General features: G+C 33.5%; 1 protein-coding gene across 4 annotated transcripts in view; it reads right to left on the reverse strand.

Annotated features, from left to right (window-relative positions):
* Window positions 1-4,176: 4,176 nt before the first annotated feature.
* LOC106061750 (uncharacterized) overlaps window positions 4,177-23,976 on the reverse strand; it is a 29,793-nt gene continuing 9,993 nt past the window's right edge. For all 4 annotated transcript variants that reach the window (XM_056025449.1, XM_056025452.1, XM_056025450.1 and 1 more), the window contains 12 exons: window positions 22,518-23,810; window positions 21,801-21,866; window positions 21,556-21,700; window positions 20,498-20,658; window positions 16,467-16,557; window positions 16,306-16,370; window positions 13,732-13,857; window positions 12,536-12,625; window positions 11,474-11,562; window positions 10,217-10,295; window positions 9,773-10,024; window positions 4,177-8,322 (listed from right to left, as the gene is read on the reverse strand). In XM_056025449.1, coding sequence (XP_055881424.1) covers window positions 8,179-8,322; window positions 9,773-10,024; window positions 10,217-10,295; window positions 11,474-11,562; window positions 12,536-12,625; window positions 13,732-13,857; window positions 16,306-16,370; window positions 16,467-16,557; window positions 20,498-20,658; window positions 21,556-21,700; window positions 21,801-21,866; window positions 22,518-23,705 — 2,496 coding nt within the window. In that variant the 5' untranslated portion in view covers window positions 23,706-23,810 and the 3' untranslated portion in view covers window positions 4,177-8,178. The remainder of the gene's footprint in view (window positions 8,323-9,772; window positions 10,025-10,216; window positions 10,296-11,473; window positions 11,563-12,535; window positions 12,626-13,731; window positions 13,858-16,305; window positions 16,371-16,466; window positions 16,558-20,497; window positions 20,659-21,555; window positions 21,701-21,800; window positions 21,867-22,517; window positions 23,811-23,976) is intronic.

Consider the following 23,976-nt stretch of genomic DNA (forward strand, 5'->3'; position numbering starts at 1 on the left):
CCCTTTATTTAATACATAATTTTTTGTAACAAACAAATGATGTTTCTAAGATGTTCAAGCTAATCAAGTAAGATCCATTTGATATTGAAACAAACAAATGATGTTTCTAAGATGTTCATCTCAAGCTAATCAAGTAAGATCCATTTGATATTGAAACAAACAAATGATGTTTCTAAGATGTTCATCTCAAGCTAATCAAGTAAGATCCATTTGATATTGAAACAAACAAATGATGTTTCTAAGATGTTCATCTCAAGCTAATCAAGTAAGATCCATTTGATAGACATCAATGTAAGTGATGTGTTCATTCACTAAAACTTATCCACTTCGAGTAGTACTTGAAACTCATGTTGTTCTCCCCACAATTTAAACCATGCTAATGCAATCTAGTAGAATCTGTTTCCAAGTGCTAAGGAACAGGTATTGAAATAAAACTGAGAGTTTGGATTACTCTGAAATAATAGAAATACTATAAGAGTTGCCTCTCCCAAACATAAGAGTATTTCCTATTCCACCCACTGAACAGGCTGTAAGTTTCCATCATGCTCTGGCTATAATTCAAAAAACAGAAATGGAAAAGTGGTTTGAGTGCTGGGACAATTCCTAAAGAGCCCGTGGAGTCTGATGATGATGATTTCCTATTTTATGTTTGCACACTGTTCTTCAAAATCACTGAACAAATGTTCTTTAGAATACCCATTTCTCTCCAACAGTTTTAGTGGGCTATGTTTTTTGATGTCACTTTCATTATAAGAGCTTTGTAATTTCAAAGAATATGAACTGTTTAGACCTTAAAAAATAGAAAGTGACAGCACACAATGTCTGCTCTGTGCATAGTGTGAGATAGGGTGGTATGGAATAGGTATTATCTACCCAAACTGTGCCAGTTTTGACTTCTTGACATGATGTGCCATGCAATGATCAATAGCAGTATGTACAAGGATTTACTGATGGTTTGTAATGGATGGGTATAAAAAAAAAAAAAGGTCTACAACACACGAAAAATTGTCTACTTTTATTAGAAACAACCACTTTTTTTTCTATTGCCACAAAAAAACAAACAATGAAGACAATTTGAATGAAGTAGAATTTTGATTTATGTGAGTCGCTGTATTAATATTGAACTTGATATGATGATGAAAAGTCTTTCCTCATTCAATACAAGTTCTGCAAAGGCTAGGGACAAAAAACTTGTCTAATGTCAATGTATTTCAACCATCAATCAACAACTGACACATTAGACTGGTTTAGTCAACAACTAGTCTGTAAAAACTAAGAGTGTCTACGTCAGTGTTTCTCAAACTGTGGTCCATGGATCCTCATGGGTCCTTAAGACGTAGGATCAGCAGAAATTGTAAACAAAATAACTTCTTAGCTGAAAGCAAGTTTATCCTATTGGATAACTTGAATAATAAACAACTCACCCCCACACTACTATTTATTTATTAAGAACTAACAGATGACAACTTTAAGCAAAGATTTGACATTTTTCCTATGGATATTTACATCTGAGTATTGAACCCTTTAGTTTGTTGAGAAACTCAAGAGCCCAATCACAGATGAATCCAGCTCATTGAAATATCAACAAACAAGGAACTTCTAACATTTCAACAAGGGGACCACAAATTCTGACTACAAAAACATTCCAATTTTATATCATTGTACAGAAGTTGTTGACTGGTTTCCACTCTTCTTAATTAGTACTATGTGGATATATTGCCATTATAAACCTCACTTTTATAAACAACTCGAAATTTGTGCTCGTGGAGATTTGTAGTTCCTACTTATAAACATTGAGCGCAACATATATACACTTATAAAATCTCACCAACCTCATTCAAGTCATTAATTTTTTTTAACTTTCATTTTACACAAAAGTTATAATTTCAATAAACACTCCTTTATCTTTGTAATTTATGTAGTATTTATGTAGCTTTCTCAGGGGTCCATGGGCAAGTTTTAAACATATAAAGGAGGCCCCAGGTAAAAGAAAGTTTGAGAACCACTTGTTTACATCACAAAAAGTAAAAGCACTATTAAAAGTCTAAATGCACCATTACAATAATCATGCTTGAATAATTTATTTTTTTTAAATTAAGAATGTTATTTGTAGACCTAAACTTCATTGAAACAAGTACATCAATATTTTAAAATCTAAGAGTTGATGGTTCACTGTAAGTGATAGACACATTTCTGGTGTTATATTTAAGAAAGATTTACTTAGATTCAGTATTCAATTTAGAGATATTTCTGGTGTTATATTCTAGAAAGAATTACTTAGATTCAGAATATCTGAAAGAGGAAAACTGGCTTGTGCATTAGGGCTGTACTTGTATGGGGGACCTTAAAATTTACTGCCCGCTTCCTTTCACATGCTCTAAGGGAGTATGGTTTGTTACTAATGGGGTTTATGATTATCTTATCTTATATAATACAGACGTTACTTCAAAAAAGAAGATGATTACGTCCTACGCGTCATGCATTTAGTCATGCATATTAACCAATGACTTAAATTCTGCCAAGTCACTGGTTTTCCTGGCTAGCTCAGGCAACCCATTCCATGCTCTAATAGCACTAGGGAAGAAGGAGTATTTGTACAAATTTGTCCTAGCATATGGGACGAGGAATGTGCCTTTATCTTTGTGTCTTTCAGAGTATTTTATTAAATTTTGTTTTTGTATTTGAAGATTATGGTTCAGTGTTTTATGTATGATTGCTACTTTACTTTTGAGCCTTCTGTCCTGAAGGCTTTCTAAATTTAGTGATTTTACTAAAGGTGTTACTCTAGTCAAATGTGAATATTCGTTTGTTATGAATCTCACTGCTCTATTTTGTGTCTGTTCCAGTTTCTTAATGTTTTCTTGAGTTGAGGGGTCCCAAACGGAGGATGCATATTCTATTATTGGCCTAACCAAGGTTAAGTTTTTAGTTTTATGTTCTTATTTGATTTATAGAAATTTCTTTTAATAAATCCTAATGCTTTGTTTGATTTTTTTGTAGTTTCATCAATATGTGGATTCCATGATAGTTTTTCATTTATTATAACACCTAGGTATTTTGCGTTTTTAGTCTGTGATACTGGTTTGCCATGAATAAGATAAGTGGAATTAATTTGTTTTAGTTTTTTTGTTACTCTTAACAACTGACATTTTTCTGGGTGGAAAGACATGCTCCAATTTGATTCCCATTTCTGTAATTCATCTAATTCTCTTTGTAAAATATCTGTGTCTTGTGTTGTTTTTATTGTTCTATATATTATGCAATCGTCTGCAAATAATCTGACTTTTGTTCCTGAACTAATGCAATTTGGTAAATCATTTATGTAAATTAAAAATAGTAGTGGACCCAAGACTGTACCTTGAGGTACACCTGAGTTTACTGTTATCGGTGTTGATTTAGAGCCATTTATTATTACAGTTTGTTCTCTCCCTATCAGAAAGTCTTTAATCCACTGATGCAGTGGACCATTAATGCCGAAATATTTTAATTTTTTAAGCAAACTATGGTGGTGAACTTTGTCAAAAGCCTTAGAAAAATCTAGTAAGATAGCATCTATTTGTTCACTATTATCTAAACCTTTTGAAAAATCATCAATTAGTCCTATTAGTTGTGTTTCACATGATCTATATTTCCTAAAGCCATGTTGGTATGGTGTGAGGACATTATGTTTGTCTAAGTGGTTTATGATGTTGCTACATATTATGTGTTCTAGGATTTTACATGTGATGCTGGTAAGTGATACTGGTCTGTAGTTCCCTGGGTCAGATTTTTCTCCTTTTTTAAATAGGGGGGTGACTCCACTGATTTGGTGTTATAGTATGATTTAATCAAATTCAGGTATTCAATGTGTATTGCCATATCTATAAATGAATACTAATTTTAGCTAAATTATTTACATTTTCTAATTAGGTAACTAATTAGTAGTTCAATTCAACACAAATCTTAAAAGTAAATCCCAGAAGAAGCACTATTACCTAATATAATCCGAACTTGATGTAAATCCTGTAAGAAAACATGAGAACCACACCTTGAGAGTTGCTCATTGCACTTCACCTCAAGCTATTCCTACACACACAGGGCAGTGTAAACCAAACATTTGGTCTCCACTATGTACAGACATGTTTTTTAAACCAATCAAACAAACAAAACTGTTTAAAAAAAACACAAAACAACAACTTAAGTTGGCACAGCAGGCTTCAAAATATTATGCATTGTATAAAACTGAAAAATAAAAGCCAAGAAATGCGAATACAACAAAGAGAAAACAAAAGAATGGCATAAACTATCAGAGCAAGACATTATGGCACAACCATTTTGGCACAGTGGTCTTTTTGGCACAGGACATTTAGTTAGGCATAAAATGTTTTAGCCTCATTGTGTTCATTTGATTAAGTATATAAAAAGAATGATACATATGTAAGTGTCCAAACCACATATCACACGACCCAGCAACAATCCATAGTTGGCAATATGCATTCATGAACTAATCAAATTTATTAAAACTTTTATTTTAAAAAAAAGGGGGGAGGGGCATGTAATATATATATATATACTCTAGTATTCTAGGCCAATACTTTTTTTTTAAATAATTTCTATTATAAAAAGTTTTGTGTTTTAAAAAATATCATCAGAACTTCTGCCAAAACAGTTGTGCCAAAGTGTCACCTACCCATAAACTATAGCATACTATAACATGGAACAATTTGATGGCAATGTATCAAAACTGATTACAGTGAGTCACTAATGTGGATAGTACTAACATGTTCAGTAATAAAAGGTAATATCAATGGACACAAACAAGGTGTAGGTAGGTCTAAGTTTCAATGTAAAACAAACAAGGTGTAGGTAGGTTTGAATTTCAATGTAAAACAAGCAAAGGCAGAATAACATCCATTTGTATGCAACTTAGCACAGATTTCAATTATGGGCATAAAGTGTGCATTGATTTACCGGTATTCAAATAGAACATCAATTTTTTATGACATTCATTATAAAAAAAAACAACTTTGAACCTAATTTTTGTTACATTCTTAGTTTGCACAACAGAATAGATCCCTGACATGAGACTTTAGTGTCAGTTTGTAGCAGAATAGATCCCTGACATGAGACTTTAGTCATTCCTAAGCCAGAAGTGTACATTAAAAAGATGCATATAGGTTAAAAGGGTGAATTACAATTAAGAATTAACTCAGTCTGAAATCAATCTGAAAGCTTTAGCTCATTTTACTATTACTACAATCAAGCCTTGTGATTTTGAAATGGCTTTTTTTTTTCTCTTTTAGCATCTAGATCTGTGATTCCCAAAGTGGTCTATAGAGACCTCCAGGGGTCTACAAGTGTGAACAAAAGAATTGGTGGATCTCATTTAAGCATTAATGGAATAAACTCATTCACACATTTGATTAGTACAATAGTTAATCCTTTGAATTTTAACACTGTTAATGAATTAAAAAAAAATATATTTTAAAATGTTAATATCTTATTTAAATATCTTAATTTTGTTTACATATGACACTAGAATTAAACATGGCCAAATCAAATAGAGATGTAAAAAGTACAGTACATTGTTGGTTATTTTTAATTTGGCTTCATAAATAGAGAGACAAAAATATGTCATATGTTTGACAGTATTTTTTTCTATTTTTAACACTTTAAAATTATTGGATGCTTAAGCTCCAATCATAAAATAAAATAGTAATCAAGGGGAAATCATAGTCTATTGAACAGATTTGTTTCATAAATTTAATGTGATATAACTTGCAGCTACAAGTTGATAACCTAAATTTGATAAAAACAAAATCCACAATCAGAATTTAATTAATGAAGCAAAACATTTGGTCAATTTCCAAATTTAGAAGTCAAAATGCCAGGCAGCTGTTGGTTTGATTTATTTTGAACATATAAATGCCCTCTAATTTCTAATTTTCAGCTAAGGTCTGAGGATATTCTGAACATGGTTATACCTCAATGGATAAGCAATCCATCTGAAGATGAGCTAGAAGAGAAGGATGCAACATTTCAAGAAGAAATGCTTGAAATAAATACAAATGAAGAATTTACACATTTAGAAAAAGAATATCAGCACTTCTTGCTTCAAAAAATGATTATTCATAATACTTCTGGATACTATGGAATATCAAAAATAGTTTCTAATTGTTTTTTAATCTTCGTATCTAGTGGATCAAGATTTCAGCAATGTTTTTACTTTTCTAATAAAAAAAAATAAAATGGACATCACTAACTGAGAAGTTTTAATATTAAACCTAATTAAATTGAACTCCCACTAATGGGATATAATACATATTAAATTTTCTTTTTCTTTTTTCATTTAAATTTCATTTATAAAAATATACCACTTAGAAATCAGTGAAAAAAAAACATTTGAAGTAGATGAATTTTCAAAAATGCATAATTAGCTTAGCAGAGAGTCTACTGAAAACTGGAAAATGTGTCAAAGGGTCTACGAGACAAAAAAGTTTGGGAACCACTTATCTAGATAAATCTAGTTCATTCAAAAAGTGCATTTATCATCCTGGATATAAACAGTAAAAATGTAATGTGACATGTATTTAAATTAAATGATTCCTTCATAGTCTAATTGGTCAAAACTTCCAGATAACCAGCATGACTGAAGTACAATCTATGTTATAAAACACTATGTGGCAGAGATAGGCTATTATGTTTGCTTAATTTAACATTAAGACAACATTCCAGACTTGTCTATACAAACAAAATATCAACATTATGTATAATATAACTGGTTACATAGCTGTACTGGTAATAAAAAAAAAAGTAAATAGTCAAGTTAATACTACTAGTAATACTTGTTATGGCAGGTTTTTGTTTTGGTCAATTAGATCATTATTCCTTAACTGACAATGGCACAAGATGAATGTCAAACAAAATCAATGTAGGTCAAGTCCAGAATGTGCGCAGAGAGCTCAAAGAGAAACATTTTTGAAAAATGTAAAAACACAAACACAAAATTTGAAAACACTGAAAGAAAGAAAAAACAAGTTGAAAAAGTTGGTCAATGATAGAGCTGTAGTGCCTCCTCTCACAGACAGTTGATTGAACACATAATAAAACATTTGAACAGGAAACAAAAAAGATCATACGATGAATAATAGACAAGTACAACAGTTCCAGAGTTGTTAACAGAAATACTAAATATTTAAAATAAAATAAAAATTGCAACATTTGTAGAAAAAATCAGGATTAGCTACAACAATTAGATTTAAACAAAGAGTTTTTAAAAAAAAATGGAACATAAATTTGGAAAAGACAATTCAAGCAACTAGAGACTGAATCTGACAATACAAATCACTCTGTTAGTCTCCTTCTCACCCCGCACTTTGTGACAATAGACTTAGCTAATGTTTCTTACTACAGCCACAGTCCATTCAATGTGGCTGTTTATTGGAATAGGCAGATACAAACATGAAAACGTAAAACAAAGTAACAAATAAAACATATTTTTGACAAAATTAAAACAAAAATTTTTTTTTATAAGTACAATGAAAGTAAATTTCAATCTAAATAACACACATGATCCATGTAGTGAGACTTTGGCAGAATCTTTAGAAATCAAAACTGACTAATAAAAATGTTCCTCTGGTTATCTTTAAAAATCTTTTTAGCAGACAACAATGGCCTCATTACACAAACACACACATGGAATGATGCAATAAATAATGAGTCTACATACAAAGACCACTTCTTCAAAGAATAACTTATATACAAATAGAAATTCTTAAAATAATGTACAAGAGTTAGACTTAAACTAAGATTCAGCACAATAAGAACAGTATGCTAAGAACAGTATGCTAACACTTTGTTGACTTGGTATACATATACATCATACTATCAAAGTTCTGTTTTTGTGTAGCTGTTGTTGGTAACTAAATGGGTCAAATAAAAATGCACCATACCCCTTACCTTGCATGGTACCATAATGAAACAATTATGATACTCCAGACATTCCTTCAAAAATAAGGTCAATTGTTAATGTAATTAATATCCTAAATTGCATGTATCTACACGAAAAATAAAAAAAAAAAGCTAAAAAAAAATGCATTGAAAATTCTGAGTATTATCTTTGCTATCAAAGTACATGAGCATCAGGTATCACAAGATATTCTTACATCTACTCTTATTATACTGTACAATTCCAGTGGACTAGCAACAACTGAAGTCCCACAGTTTTACACTCTTATCATAAGAACCAGACACGATAATGAAATCATTGAACTGTAGGCATGTCACCCCATCTGTGTGGTTCCTCAGTGTAACAAGACGTTCTCCTGTCGCCAGATTCCAAACCTAGAAATATGGGTGATAAAAACTTGAGATGCCATACTACTATCATTTACTATTTTGTTTTCTTATTGATATTTTAACTCAGTTTTGCTTAGCCTTCAAAGAACAATGAAAGAAAGAGAGAATAAATGAAGGAAAGAATCAAAGAAAGAAAAAACAAGGTTACAAACACAGTTTGTGTGGAAACACAAACTGAAAAATATTCCAATATTATCAGAATGAAATTCTATCAAAGACAAATGACAGAAAATAATAGAGAAAAAAAGGTTAACAGATTTCGTGTTGTGCCCCAGCGGTCCAGCAGACCAAAGGATAGATGAAAGTGAATGTGAAGTTAGATGTGAACCTGGCCTAATTGATGTCTTATAATGATTATCTAATTGATCTAATTGTTTTGTAAAGGGCCAATCTCTTATTTCTCAAGACTAAAACATTTCAGTAAAAAAAAAAAAAATCCCCCCCCCCCCACCAAAATACTTTTTTTCTTTGGTTAGGTGTTCTATGGTGTCCATAGCACTGCAGTTCACACAATGATATGAAAAACTACTTATTAATTGTTGTTTTAAATTATGTCTGACTTAAATAGATTTTTTTCTCTTTAAAAAATAATAAACATTTTTTTGTGTGTAAATATAGTACTTAGTATAACAGAACTTACATAACTTAACAATACAAATATAAAAAAAAAATATTTTTTTTTTAATTTTGACAAAAATATTGTGGTGTCGGATTTTCACTATCTTTTCTAGTTTACGAGATCTAAACGGGACGGACAGACAGGCCACACAAAACTAATAGCGTCTTTTCCCCTTTCAGGGACCGCTAAAAATGTAATTAATCTTGACATTATGTGTATGTGTTTGTTGTTAGAATGCCCTTGGTAAGAAAGTTTATATTGCATTGTTGTGTGCAACTTGTGTTAAGTGTGTGTTATTAAAGAGCATCTAGTGTTAGTGTCATTTATTGAGTTCAGTGTTCTTTAATGTAATAATAAGCTTTTAAGTGATAACGCCTTATTTGATTTATAAATAGTCTAGATTTAAGCAGATTCACTAAGATATTTTATGTTAAGATTTTATCTACTAAAAAAAAAAAATTTTGCTACTTAAGTAATATTCACATGCTGGTATGTCAGGCTAGTTGGTCTGTACATTTTTGTCAAAAAAAATGTACATCGTCCATGTACACATCAATTATAAATGTAAACCCTTTGTTAAAATTTAGAGAAATAGCACTATTTATATATATCAATTAAATGAAAGTCAGCAAAGCTGTTTTATTTTGTCTATTTTCAGTTCGCAGAATTAAATATGCTTTTGGTTAAAAATTGAATGAGTTAGCTGACTGACAATTTAATTAGGCTGGCTTGCTGGCAATGTTGCAACCATGTTTTGGTATTGAGTGGTAATAAAAACACTACGTCTAAATGAGTGGAAATGTTTCAAATGTTTACCTTAATAGTCTTATCATCAGCAGCACTGACTACTCTCCAACTATCTGCCTGCAGACACCTGACAACATCTGTATGGCCTTCAGCTTCTTTCCAATCTATAGTGTTCAAACATTTGCCTGTGTGAATGTCCCAGAACTTGAGGTTGCGGTCCAGTGAACCACTGACTATACGAGTGGAGTCAAACATCAAACAAGTAACAGCATCCTGATGTCCACGGAGTGTCATCATACATCGGCCATCATGACTCCATACCTTTTGTCATAAAATGAAACTAATATTTTTATTTCAATTAAATGTAAAAAAAAAGATACCCAACAAGCTTTATATATGAGAGCACATATACTTTCAGAAGGTTTATTATAGGTCAGTTAAGAACAGTAGTTAAATAATAATCAAACATAAGCTTTTAATACTGCAATACAAGTTAAGATATGAAATATTTACATTGATTGTTTTGTCAGCAGATCCGGATACAATTTTTGATTCACTAAAATGAACACACAGAACTGATGCTTGATGACCCCTGGAAAAATATTATAAATGTTATAATACACAATATCTTAACAGAAATACAGAATAGGATTGCATGAGCCACAGATACCCCCAAGCATTAAAAAGCCCCATTCTGCATTAACCACAGTCACTGCTGAGGTTGAAAGTGATCCTCATTGTGAAAAGGGTACTAACATTATTTATAGAACAATAACCATATATTTTGAACAGTTTGAACAAGGAAATTGGGACGTTGTAGACTCTGCTTTATAGTTCCCTGTGGTGTTTAATCAAAGGAAATAGTTTTAGAGATACCGGTATTTTATAGTTCCCTGTGGTGCTTAATCAAAGGAAAGAGTTTTATAGATATTTTATAGTTCCTTGTGGTGTTTAATCAAAGGAAAGAGTTTTATAGATATTTTATAGTTCCCTGTGGTGTTTAATCAAAGGAAAGAGTTTTATAGATATTTTATAGTTCTCTTAGTTCCCTGTGGTGTTTAATCAAAGGAAAGAGTTTTATAGATATTTTATAGTTCCCTCAGTTCTCTGTGGTGTTTAATCAAAGGAAAGAGTTTTAAAGATATTTTATAGTTCCCTGTGGTGTTTAATCAAAGGAAAGAGTTTTATAGATATTTTATAGTTCTCTTAGTTCTCTGTGGTGTTTAATCAAAGGAAAGAGTTTTAAAGATATTTTATGGTTCCCTTAGTTCTCTGTGGTGTTTAATCAAAGGAAAGAGTTTTAAAGATATTTTATAGTTCCCTGTGGTGTTTAATCAAAGGAAAGAGTTTTAAAGATATTTTATGGTTCCCTGTGGTGTTTAATCAAAGAAGAGGGGGGGGGGAAGGCTGAACCCCGAATCCTATTTTTTTTTTGTCAAATCCAGTTTATCAGATGAGCCAGTTAGTAGAAACAAAACAACTGCATTATAGTGTGGTTCAATTAACCAATTCAACTGTGTATCAAAAAAAGAGACTGTCAGAGAAGTGACATATTTCTATTGTTACAAATGAAAACATGTGTTGCCTATGCAGTTGTTGCCAGTGTGACCACTATGTTGCCAGTGTGACCAATATGTTGTCAGTGTGACCACTATGTTGCCAGTGTGACCACTATGTTGGGGCTGTACATAAAGGAGAAACACTTTCCAAGCAAGACAAAAGACAATCAAACAGCACAGACACTTGACGCCTGAAACACCTAACATTTACCTGAGAGTGGTTCTCAACTGGCCAGACTTTAGATCCCAGATTTTTAATGTTTTATCATAGGAACCACTTATAACTTTATCATCATCAGCCTTTAAAAAGAAAAAAAAATGGATCAATTACAATAAGTGTACAGTTAACTTCACAACACAGTTTAAGAGATAAAGGAAGGGAATATTTTTTTGCATCATACATAATTTGAATGGGTAATGTATTTCTGTTAATAAAAAAGTGCCTTGCTGTTTAAGGAGGAAATGGTAGTCAAAATGATATTTTTTTTACTTAGCTATGTTTTTTTAAGGTTTGATAGTAAAAGTAGTTGTAAGTATAATGTAAAAATTAGAAGAAACAAAAAAAAAAACAAAAAATTTTGCCTTTAATGAAAAATTTTGATTCTCTCAAACTCATATGCGACAAATTCACACAATGGAGAAAACACAAAAATAAAGATTCAAAGCAAACTAAATATTTATTTCAACAACTTAGGTAATATAAAAGTATTATATTAAAGATCAAATGCTACTGCCAACACTTCAAATCTGCATTTCTTTATAAAGACATAAGATAATCATAAAGACCTTTTAGATTTATTTAGATGTAAGAGATTTATAAGGACAACTGTTCAGTTTTTTTTTTTTAATTTTTTACGAATAAGAAAATATACACATTTTTACACAAAAAAAAAAAAAAAAAAAAAAAAAAAGGCAAGTCATGCTATTAGTCAATAAATTTTGAAATATTCTAAACAAGTACTTATATCCAAATATCTTAAATGGTTGGAAAAAAAAATTTGAGCACAAGAGTTCACCTTCTTTAGCAGAAATGGCCCAGTAAACCTTCTTTGAAGCAACCAATTGGATTCCCAATAGCACCATTACTTACCAAGATCTAACTTTGCATGCCCTGCAAAAATCTACATCAGCTTTTTACCCTTTCTGGAGGAGAGAGAGGGGAGTCACTAGACAGGCAATTTATTTTCTTTTAAAAAGAGGCTTTTCTTAAACAAGATGAATCAAGAAGTACATTTTCTATAAGTTCCGATTAAAGTACCACATGTGATTTTACCTGTAGACATCTGACAGTATCATTATGACCAGTCATGGTCACTTTACAAGCTATTGAGGACCAACTTTCTTGAGTAGATAAATCCCAAACCTAACAGAAAGAAAATATTGAAAGAAAATTTTACTGGCTGATGTTTTACTGTGATCTAAAGTTGAAAAAGGAAACTTAGAATTATAAGAATTTAAAAAAAAATCCTAAATTTTTGTTTAGTAAGAAACATTTCTTTAGCTTGTTTAGAACAATATTATTGAGCTTGGAGTATATACAAAAATACTAAGGAGTATAGATTGTTTACACAAATATTATAGGTTTAATGTGTTTGCAAAGATACTGGAAAGCTTAAAGTATTTTACAAAAATAATTATGAGCTTAAAGTAATTTTAAAAAATGAATAATGTGGCATAAGTATTGTTACGAATCTCACTATCCAGGCTCTCTGCAAACTGCACCATACACCACCAACTTAAAGAACTTGACAACTCAGGGCTCCAAAGTAACGTAACACTTTAATTGTTGAATATATAACAGCCAATACTGTACAATTGGCGACACGTACACTGTACAAATATCTCTCCGATAACACCGTACCGCCGTATCAACTCTTGCACTGGCCTCTCCGTCTCGTTCCGGGCTTGCACCGGGTTCAACCGTTGAGGACTGACTTCACACACTAGGCTCGTTGTGTCCGACTCGATCACAGACCAAGATCAAGACGCCAGTCGTCTCAACTGTACTTGACAGTACTGCCACACTGAACCGTCGTAATGCTCCGTACAGAACCACACCGTTGAACTGTGCTGTAGTCGACCGTGTTCTGAACCCCTGTCGTGAACCTTCTGTCGTGAACCGTGCTGTATTGAGCCCCTTTTCTCCACCGTCTTGACTGCGACACCTCCGCTCTTTATATAGGGTCCCTACTGGCTTTCTAGAACCGGACGGAACATCGCTAGATGTTTCTAGCTTCGTCACATGACTACATCCCTCGTGACGCTCCTGAGCACTGTACACGACGGCGATCCTTCCCGAACCGTCATGTTGACACTCGACTCGGCTGACTGTTGTAACTTGTCACGGTTGACCGCTCGTCTATCGCTGGCCTGGGGCGATTTGCGTCGGCTGACTACACACACACCACTACCCCTCTCTGTTCCACCACCAGGTTTATAACAGTATTTACTAAAATCAAATTCTACTACCTTGATAGTTTTATCACAGGATCCACTCACAAGACGATTGCCCTCCAGGTGTAAACATCGGACAGTTCCATGATGACCCATTAATGTCTGCACAGACCATGGAGCATTGGTCCTCATGTTCCATACCTTTTGGGTGAAATTAAATTTGATCGATTTTACTTTATTATCTAGCTAACTAATCCCCTTTAACAAGCAATGTACCCAACATATTATTCTCTGATGTATACTCTTGTAGATCAAAATATTTTTTTTTCAAATGAAATAAACTTATGCAAATTATTATATCATTAAAGATGTAAATTCAATTTTTTTTTTCAAAGATTGCATTTTGACATAAAACAAGCAGCATAAAAGTACAATGAGAGAGTCCAGACAATCTATCCACCAGAAATCATGCAAGCACAAAAGCAGCTATTCACGAGAAAATGAGAGTTGAAGAGTCCAGACAATGAGAGTTGAAGCATCCAGACAATGAGAACTGAAGAGACCAGACAATGAGAGCTGAAGAGTCCAGACAATGAGAGTTGAAGTGTCCAGACTATGAGAGCTGAAGAGTCCAGACAATGAGAGATGAAGAGTCCAGACAATGAGAGTTGAAGAGTCCAGACAATGAGAGATGAAGAGTACAGACAATGAGAGTTGAAGAGTCCAGTCAATGAGAGCTGAAGAGTACAGACAACGAGAGCTGAGAGTACAGACAATGAGAGCTGAAGAGTACAGACAATGACAGCTGAAGAGTCCAGACAATGAGAGTTGAAGAGTCCAGACAATGAGAGATGAAGAGTACAGACAATGAGAGTTGAAGAGTCCAGTCAATGAGAGCTGAAGAGTACAGACAACGAGAGCTGAGAGTACAGACAATGAGAGCTGAAGAGTACAGACAATGACAGCTGAAGAGTCCAGACAATGACAGCTGAAGAGTTCAGACAATGAGAGTTGAAGAGTCCAGGCAATGAGAGTTGAAGAGTCCAGACAATGAGAGCTGAAGAGTCCAGACTATGAGAGCTGAAGAGTACAGACAATGAGAGTTGAAGAGTTCAGACAATGTGAGTTGAAGAGTCCAGACTATGAGAGCTGAAGAGTCCAGACAATGAGAGCTGAAGAGTCCAGACAATGAGAGTTGAAGAGTCCAGTCAATGAGAGCTGAAGAGTTCAGACAATGAGAGCTGAAGAGTCCAGACAATGAGAGTTGAAGCGTCCAGACAATTCTTATTCTTCTTCGTCTTCGTTCTCATTGTTATGTTGGAGTGTTCAGATGACTAGACCAATACATGAGATGAACTGCGCAGTGGTTTCCAAATCAGGGAGCTCTCCATATAGTTTTCTTTCCATTGGGGTGATTTGGTGCCATTGTTTTATACGGGCCTCTTGATAAAGAGAGCAGTTTTGGAGGACGTGGTCGGCATTCTCTGGTGATACTCCACATGGGCAGATTTCACTGGTTCCAATTTTGAGCTTCCGGTACATTCTGTTGTGTCCGGTCCTGAGTCGAAAGATTAGACGTTGGTCTTGTCGGGATAGCTTATAGTAAGCGTCATCTTTCTTGTGATTTGGATGAGAGCTTGTCCATTTCTCATTTATTTTATTAACAATTAATTTCTTCAATTCTTCTGGATAGAGTGCAGAGTTTATTAGTGAGTTAGTTTTCCCACTCTTGACGAGTGTGTCAGCCTTCTCATTTTCTTCTAGTTCTATATGAGCTGGGATCCATTGAATAACAGTTTTTTGCTGTTGTTGTTGAGCTTTGTAAGTGCTGTTCTGAGGTTTTTAATATAAGAGGAATCAGAGTTTTGCAAGCTTTGAAGGGTTGTTTTCGCATCGGTTAGAAAAACAATCTGACTGTGTGGGGAACTTGGATGATTTGCTAGCATGGTAGCAGCTAGTGCTAGTGCTTCCCTTTCTGCTCTGTGACTGTCAGAGAGCTCTCCAGTAGCAATGAATTTTTCTAGTTTCCCTCCATCTGGCCATTCAATAAGTATTCCAGCTCCTCCATTTGTGGTGGCTTTATGGGATGGGCCATCCGTGTAAACTCTGATCCACTGATTGAGAGTTGAAGAGTCCAGACAATGAGAGTTGAAGAGTCCAGACAATGAGAGTTGAAGAGTCCAGACAATGAGAGTTGAGTCCAGACAATGAGAGTTGAGTCCAGACAATGAGAGCTGAAGAGTCCAGACAATGAGAGCTGAAGAGTCCAGACAATGAGAGCTGAAGAGTCCAGACAATGAGAGCTGAAGAGTCCAGACAATGAGAGCTGAAGAGTCCAGACAATGAGAGTTGAAGTGTCCAGACAATGAGAGCTGAAGAGTCCAGACAATCTATTAATCAAAAATGTGGCAATTATTCAGCCAGACAATGAGATTTAATAAAGACCATCTCAAATATAAATGGTTGTCAACTATGGATAGTTTGTACATTTTTCTTTTACATTTTCCTTGTGCAAATATTCTTAAATAACTTAATTTTCAATGTTTTCTAATTTGTTTAAAATCTTTTTTTTCCTGTTTATTAGGTAAGCATATGATATGTATTTTTCCTGAGGACTTTAAATGTTTCATGATTTGATTTTTGTCTCACCTTTATAGTCTTGTCTGAGGAACCACTAACAATACGTGAATCATCAAATTGAACACAGGAGATTCCTGAAGAGACAAATCATTGCTTAAGTTTTTTTTCTTCTTCTCCTTAACAGAAAGAAGGAAGAAATATATTTGTAAGAGCAGATCAGAAACTTCTACCTTGTAAATGACCTTCAAATGTCCTAACTGTACATCTGCCTTTAAGCCAATTATTTCTCAGTCGGAATCGTTCAGCAAATACATTTTTCCACTGCAAGAGATATTGATAGATAAACATTATATATATATATATATATATATATGTCTTTTTTTGTCATATACGGCGGACCGACACCTTTTGGAAAAAATTATTACTGTTCTTGTATTTTAATGTATATTATTTATTTTTAGTAGTTAAAAGTTAGGCAATCAACTACTGAGTACCGGTACCTATTTCTTTTCCACAAAAGCACTGTCTATATATATATATATTATAAAGTAGAAAGTAAGGTGTATGTCTGTATGTGTGTGCGTGTGTGCGTGTGTGCGTGCGTGCGTGCGTGCGTGTATGCATGCATGCATGCGTGTGTCTGTGTGTGTGCGTGTGTCTGTGCGTGTGCCTGTGTGTCTGTGCGTGTGCCTGTGTGTCTGTGCGTGTGCCTGTGTGTCTGTGCGTGTGCCTGTGTGTGTGCCTGTGTGTCTGTGCGTGTGCCTGTGTGTCTGTCTGTGCGTGTGCCTGTGTGTCTGTCTGTGCGTGTGCCTGTGTGTCTGTCTGTGCGTGTGTCTGTGTGTCTGTCTGTGTGTCTGTCTGTCTGTGTGTCTGTCTGTGTGTCTGTCTGTCTGTGTGTCTGTCTGTGTGTCTGTCTGTCTGTGTGTCTGTCTGTCTGTCTGTCTGTGTGTCTGTCTGTCTGTGTGTCTGTCTGTCTGTGTGTCTGTCTGTCTGTCTGTGTGTCTGTGTGTCTGTCTGTGTGTGTGTCTGTGTGTCTGTCTGTGTGTCTGTGTGTGTGTCTGTGTGTCTGTCTGTGTGTCTGTCTGTCTGTGTGTCTGTCTGTCTGTCTGTGTGTCTGTCTGTCTGTGTGTCTGTCTGTGTGTGTCTGTCTGTGTGTGTCTGTGTGTCTGTCTGTGTGTGTATACATACATACATACATACATACATACATACATACATACATACATACATACATACATACATACATACATACATGGTGTATGCATGTGCATACATGTATGTATGTATGTATGTATGTATGTATGTATGTATGTATGTATGTATGTATGTATGTATGTATGTATGTATGTATGTATGTATGTATGTATGTATGTATGTATGTATGTATGTATGTATGTATGTATGTATGTATGTATGTATGTATGTATGTATGTATGTATGTATGTATGTATGTATGTATGTATGTATGTATGTATGTATGTATGTATGTATGTATGTATGTATGTATGTATGTATGTATGTATGTATGTATGTATGTATGTATGTATGTATGTATGTATGTATGTATGTATGTATGTATGTATGTATGTATGTATGTATGTATGTATGTATGTATGTATGTATGTATGTATGTATGTATGTATGTATGTATGTATGTATGTATGTATGTATGTATGTATGTATGTATGTATGTATGTATGTATGTATGTATGTATGTATGTATGTATGTATGTATGTATGTATGTATGTATGTATGTATGTATGTATGTATGTATGTATGTATGTATGTATGTATGTATGTATGTATGTATGTATGTATGTATGTATGTATGTATGTATGTATGTATGTATGTATGTATGTATGTATGTATGTATGTATGTATGTATGTATGTATGTATGTATGTATGTATGTATGTATGTATGTATGTATGTATGTATGTATGTATGTATGTATGTATGTATGTATGTATGTATGTATGTATGTATGTATGTATGTATGTATGTATGTATGTATGTATGTATGTATGTATGTATGTATGTATGTATGTATGTATGTATGTATGTATGTATGTATGTATGTATGTATGTATGTATGTATGTATGTATGTATGTATGTATGTATGTATGTATGTATGTATGTATGTATGTATGTATGTATGTATGTATGTATGTATGTATGTATGTATGTATGTATGTATGTATGTATGTATGTATGTATGTATGTATGTATGTATGTATGTATGTATGTATGTATGTATGTATGTATGTATGTATGTATGTATGTATGTATGTATGTATGTATGTATGTATGTATGTATGTATGTATGTATGTATGTATGTATGTATGTATGTATGTATGTATGTATGTATGTATGTATGTATGTATGTATGTATGTATGTATGTATGTATGTATGTATGTATGTATGTATGTATGTATGTATGTATGTATGTATGTATGTATGTATGTATGTATGTATGTATGTATGTATGTATGTATGTATGTATGTATGTATGTATGTATGTATGTATGTATGTATGTATGTATGTATGTATGTATGTATGTATGTATGTATGTATGTATGTATGTATGTATGTATGTATGTATGTATGTATGTATGTATGTATGTATGTATGTATGTATGTATGTATGTATGTATGTATGTATGTATGTATGTATGTATGTATGTATGTATGTATGTATGTATGTATGTATGTATGTTACGAGTAGAAATCAAAACCATCTTGATAAAACTTGGCAGAAATGTTCCTTGGGTACTAACTTAGACCGAAGTGCATGTATTGTAGCCCTAAAACAAACTTAAGACCCTCAAAAAAAAAAAAATTTCCAACTCATGAAAGCATTATAACTTCATTGATCTATGAGCTATGTTTACCATATTTACATGAAAAGATCGAAAGGATCTAGATATAGATCTAATTTTAGTAACCACACTTTGCGCAGATAGTTTTTTATTTTGACACATGAAAATACAAGATATAGTCTATTGATTTCATTATTTGATAAAATTAACCTTCAAATTTGTGTTTCAAATGCATTTTTACATAAATTCGTTCCTTATATCTGCGAAATTAGAGTTCCTGACGAACATTCTTTCATTACGCAAAATTTTACACATCTCTCTATTCCTAGGTCTAAAACACTATTTCATCTCTAAGATGATAGAGCTTCTCTTCGCAAAGATAGTTTTATACTTAAACACATAAACATACTATTTATTGTCCATTCACTTCATATTTTACTCATCGAACCACGATGGACGAACTATATATATATATATATTGTTATGACCCTATTGGCAGCGCAAAAGGGTTGACTATAGGCCCAGCTGACACACACGTGAATCACTCAGGTCAGCGGGGCCATGGACAAGGGACAGTACTACGAATACACGATTACACGCAAATATGACCAATGTTATGGTCATGTGATTGAAAGCCTGCGTGTACGAGGACACAGTGTGTAGGAAAGCGGCAGTTCAAGACCGGAGAGCGTCGAGACCGGGACTGTGAGTCGGCCATGAAGTCGGTCCTGGTTGAGTCCTCAGGTGCTGATGTACAAGTCCAGAAAGAGAGACAGTAGAGTTTTGTACGGTGATGTACAGAGTAACATTTTAGTTGTTGATGTGTTTGATGCCAATTGTCTAGTATTGGCTGTTACCTACCTATTCACTCATTATTAAAGTACCCGATATTGTGGAGCTCTTGTTGTCAGGTTCTTGATGTTGATGTGTTGTGTTGTGTTTAGCAGTGTTTACAGAAGGCCCGAGTAGGAAGAGAGAAACGTAACAATATTATTTTCTTTAATTGTTTCTAATGCACTATATCAGTGACTACATCAGCAATACGCAAGTTAAGACCCGAGGGCAGCGGGTAATATCTGTCTAGTATATATATATATTCTATTAAAATTAAAGAATAAATGATATGATGATTAAATCTATTGAAAAAATACATGCAATATGTGTCCCATAATTTTGTAGCACTTAAGTCTAATTTAGCTGCTTGTTTGTATCTTTTTTTTTTCTTCGTTTGCATCAATATTGTTACTATTATATTAGTAATGCCAAAGTGGACAACTGTAGCCTAGCTGAATTTCCATTTGTTTTGAACAATTATACCAAAACAGTTAGTTTTAAAGTTTTAATACTAAACAAAAGTCTAGTTTCAAATACCAGAAAGCTATTAGAATACAACTAAAGATATTGCTTCTAAATTTTTGAGGTAAGAAAACGGCTCACCTGAATACTTCCTTCTGGTGACATGTGACTAATGACTTGCTTGTGTTCGGCTGCTTTAGATAATCTCCACTTTGTCTGGCAACAAAACCTCCTCCATAGAGACTGATCTTCTGCAAGATGTCGCCAAACTTTACACACTTGAGCAGCACGACACAGGCTTACTAAGCAAAAATGAAATTTATTTCTTGAGGGAAAAAAAGTGACTAAATTTGGTTATCAACATATTTGAGACAAGACAAGTTCAGCAATCAGACCCCATGAGTATCAACATATTTGAGACAAGACAAGTTCAGCAATCAAACCCCATGAGTATCAACATATTTCAGACAAGACAAGTTCAGCAATCAGACCCCATGAGTATCAACATATTTTAGACAAGATAAATTCAGCAATAAGACCCCATGAGTATCAACATATTTTAGACAAGATAAGTTCAGCAACCTGACCCCTTGAGGAGTTTCTAACTTATGTAAAAAAATCCAAACTAAAACTTTATGGCCATATCACTATGTCCTGAAGGCTTGCAAAAACCTTCCTTCTGGGAACAGTACCAGGAAAAAAAAGAAGAGGCAAACAGAAAAAGTGATGGGAAGACAACATAAAAGAATAGACAGGCCTGTCATTGAAAAAGATTCTATCAAAGGCAAAAGACAGAGAGGAATGGAGAAAAATGGTTTAACAGACTACGGGATGGGTGAAGGTAGTAGTGAAGGTGATATTTTAGTAAAAATTTCCTATTTGTGACTTAGGAAGTAATTTTTATGCCTTTTTTTTTTACTTGAATAACGCTAACTAATTTTGGGTATAACTTCAAGTAGTCTTGGTAAATGTCATGAATTAAGACTAACAAAGGAACATCGATTTTAATGTAGTCTTGAGACTTACAAGGTCTAACCAGCACAATGACATGGCCAGCCAACTAGTTTTCCCATTTGTTTGATGCAAATAAAATCCAGACAAAAAATCATTATCTCTACTCATATTTCTTCCTTTTGCCCTACATAAACTAACCACAATTAAGTTTTTTTTCAATACTGTAGATCATAAAAAATGTTTACCTGGATCTAGGTAAGATATGACTTTGGTGGCCAAGTTGGGGGGCAGCCATGTGATAATATCTTCACAGTTGGATGGACAACCCTGATGGAGCTCTTTAGACATATGCACAGACAGTAGATGGAGCTGAGGTGGTTCACACATGTTCTAGAATTTAAAAATTAGAGTGCAATTACAAATAATTGGAGTTAGAATAAATAGATTGGGTACATTTTTTATGAAGTATATAAAAAAAAAAAACACTTACTAATAATCCTTTCAAAACAATATTTCTTTGTCCATCATTGCATTCTGAGAACCACTTTTTAACTAACTGAAAAAATATTTTTTCAAAATTAATTTAAAAGCAATATATGTCTTTTCTATTACAGTGAGATTTAAATAATGTAGGATTGTGATTTTGTAGAAGGTTTTTTTTTTTTTTTTTGTTATTTCAGTCAATATAGAATGACCAAAGAGAATACAATTTATAAGCATTGAAACTATTTCAGTAAAAATATTGTACAAATGAAGCACTCTCCATTCTGCTGCTGGTTATTGATGTTTTTAGTTGTCAATGCTATTTAAGTAGAACTTACATTTTAAACATTGGATGTTAATTTCTTTTTAAAGCTGTTACAATTGTCTAGAATTTAGAGCAGTACAAAGTTTTGAAGGACATAAACTCCATTTTAGTAAACCAAAAATGACAAAACCAAGATACCCTAGCATATTGTTTACTTTGATTGTTTACAAGCATAAATTATTACATCATCTAGTTTTTTTATGTGATTGTTAAAAAATGGAGATTTCTGACGCATAATTTTATAAAGGATTTAACTTTTGGTTGAGTATTTTTTATTAGTTTTGTAAATAGGACATTTTTTTAAACTTTGGGATGATCAAGCTAAGCTCTAGAAATGAAGATGGATAAAGGTCTAAAGCTATTTTTTTTAAAAGCACTTGTAATAAAAGTGTCTGTTACCTGAAACCTTTCTTTAAACTCCATAGGTTTCATTCCATTTTGTGATGTCCTTCTCTCTGATTGTAGTCTATAGGTAAGGTTTGTATCTATTGGAAGCTGAGACAAAGAGGACTCATGAACATTGTGTGTGCAGGGAAAGTTGGGAGACTGGCAGTTCATGTTTTCATTTACATGTTTTCTCATCACAGGAGAAGGCATTTCTTCCTCCTCACTGTCACTACAGTGATGACTGCGCCTATATTTGTAATAGCTCTCGGCAGCCGGCTGGTAAAAATGCCCCCATGAGTTGACTTCTCTACTTCGAGTTGAGCCAGAGCGTGTGATGGTTTCATTTTGTTGGCCATGTGAAATGATGTTAAATGAATTTTTGTCAGTATGAAGCTCATTTTGATTAGTGTTGTTATTGTATCTGTTTGTGCTGTGGTTAGTTGTCTCATTACTAGGGACTAAGTCTGGAGAATATTGCCGTTGTTGGTAATGTTGATGGTGATTATGACTGAAATGGTGATCACTTTGATACTGACTATATTGTTGTTCTCCATCTACATGACTATTGAGATCTAAGATGTTATTAAAAGCTGTAGGACTAACACCAAGCTTAAGTATTTCCTTAGGGCTTGAAGATATGACAGGATGATGGTCATCACTCAAATAATAAAGTTGATCACTGCACACTTCAGTGTTTGACTGTTGGTGACTATTGTCAAGGACAGTGTTATGCATCTGTCCATTCAAATCATTGCCATTGTCACTTTCCTCATCACTTTCCCAGAAACTAGTAGAATTAAGTGGATAAGAATGAGCTTTCTGTGAAACCTCTTTCCCTGGGAAATCAGTGAAAGCTCCACCATCAGAGCACAGCTGGATATTTGAATGAGAACCTATGATGGGAAGGTGCTCATGGGATGGAGAAAACTCAGAACTTGTCAAGTAGGGATTGGATGATAACTGTCTTACAATAGGTCTTTTCTTTGGCTGATGGGATGTGGCATTTCCGGTAGATGATGAGTTGACAAAATGTTTCTGTGACTGTGGTGTTATATCACTTCCAGGTGAAGTTGACAAGCTCATATCTGAAGCAGCTTCGCTAATATCACTTACTGAAGCACTGGAGTTTAACAGTTCTGCAAGATTTTCTTGTTGATTCCTGTTGCCCACCAAATGTGGGTCAGGAACTGTTTCAGACATTGAGACCAACTTTACTTTAATGCATGTACCTATGTACACATAAATTACATAAAAGGGTTTTATTGAAAATTTCCGAAGTATCTACATAAGTCACACATTATATGCCTGAAAAAAAAATGAAAAAAAAAATATATATTACAAAATATAAATTATCAAAAAGGTATTTCCAATCTATAACAACATTAAAAATTCTTTTTTTAAAACAAAGCTAGTATTGGGTGATATTGCATCAATTACTTTGAATCAATCATTTAATTACTTTTGATAGATC

Source organism: Biomphalaria glabrata, chromosome 4 (genome assembly GCF_947242115.1).
Source record: "Biomphalaria glabrata chromosome 4, xgBioGlab47.1, whole genome shotgun sequence".
In the NCBI taxonomy this organism is placed as follows: Eukaryota; Metazoa; Mollusca; class Gastropoda; family Planorbidae; genus Biomphalaria; species Biomphalaria glabrata.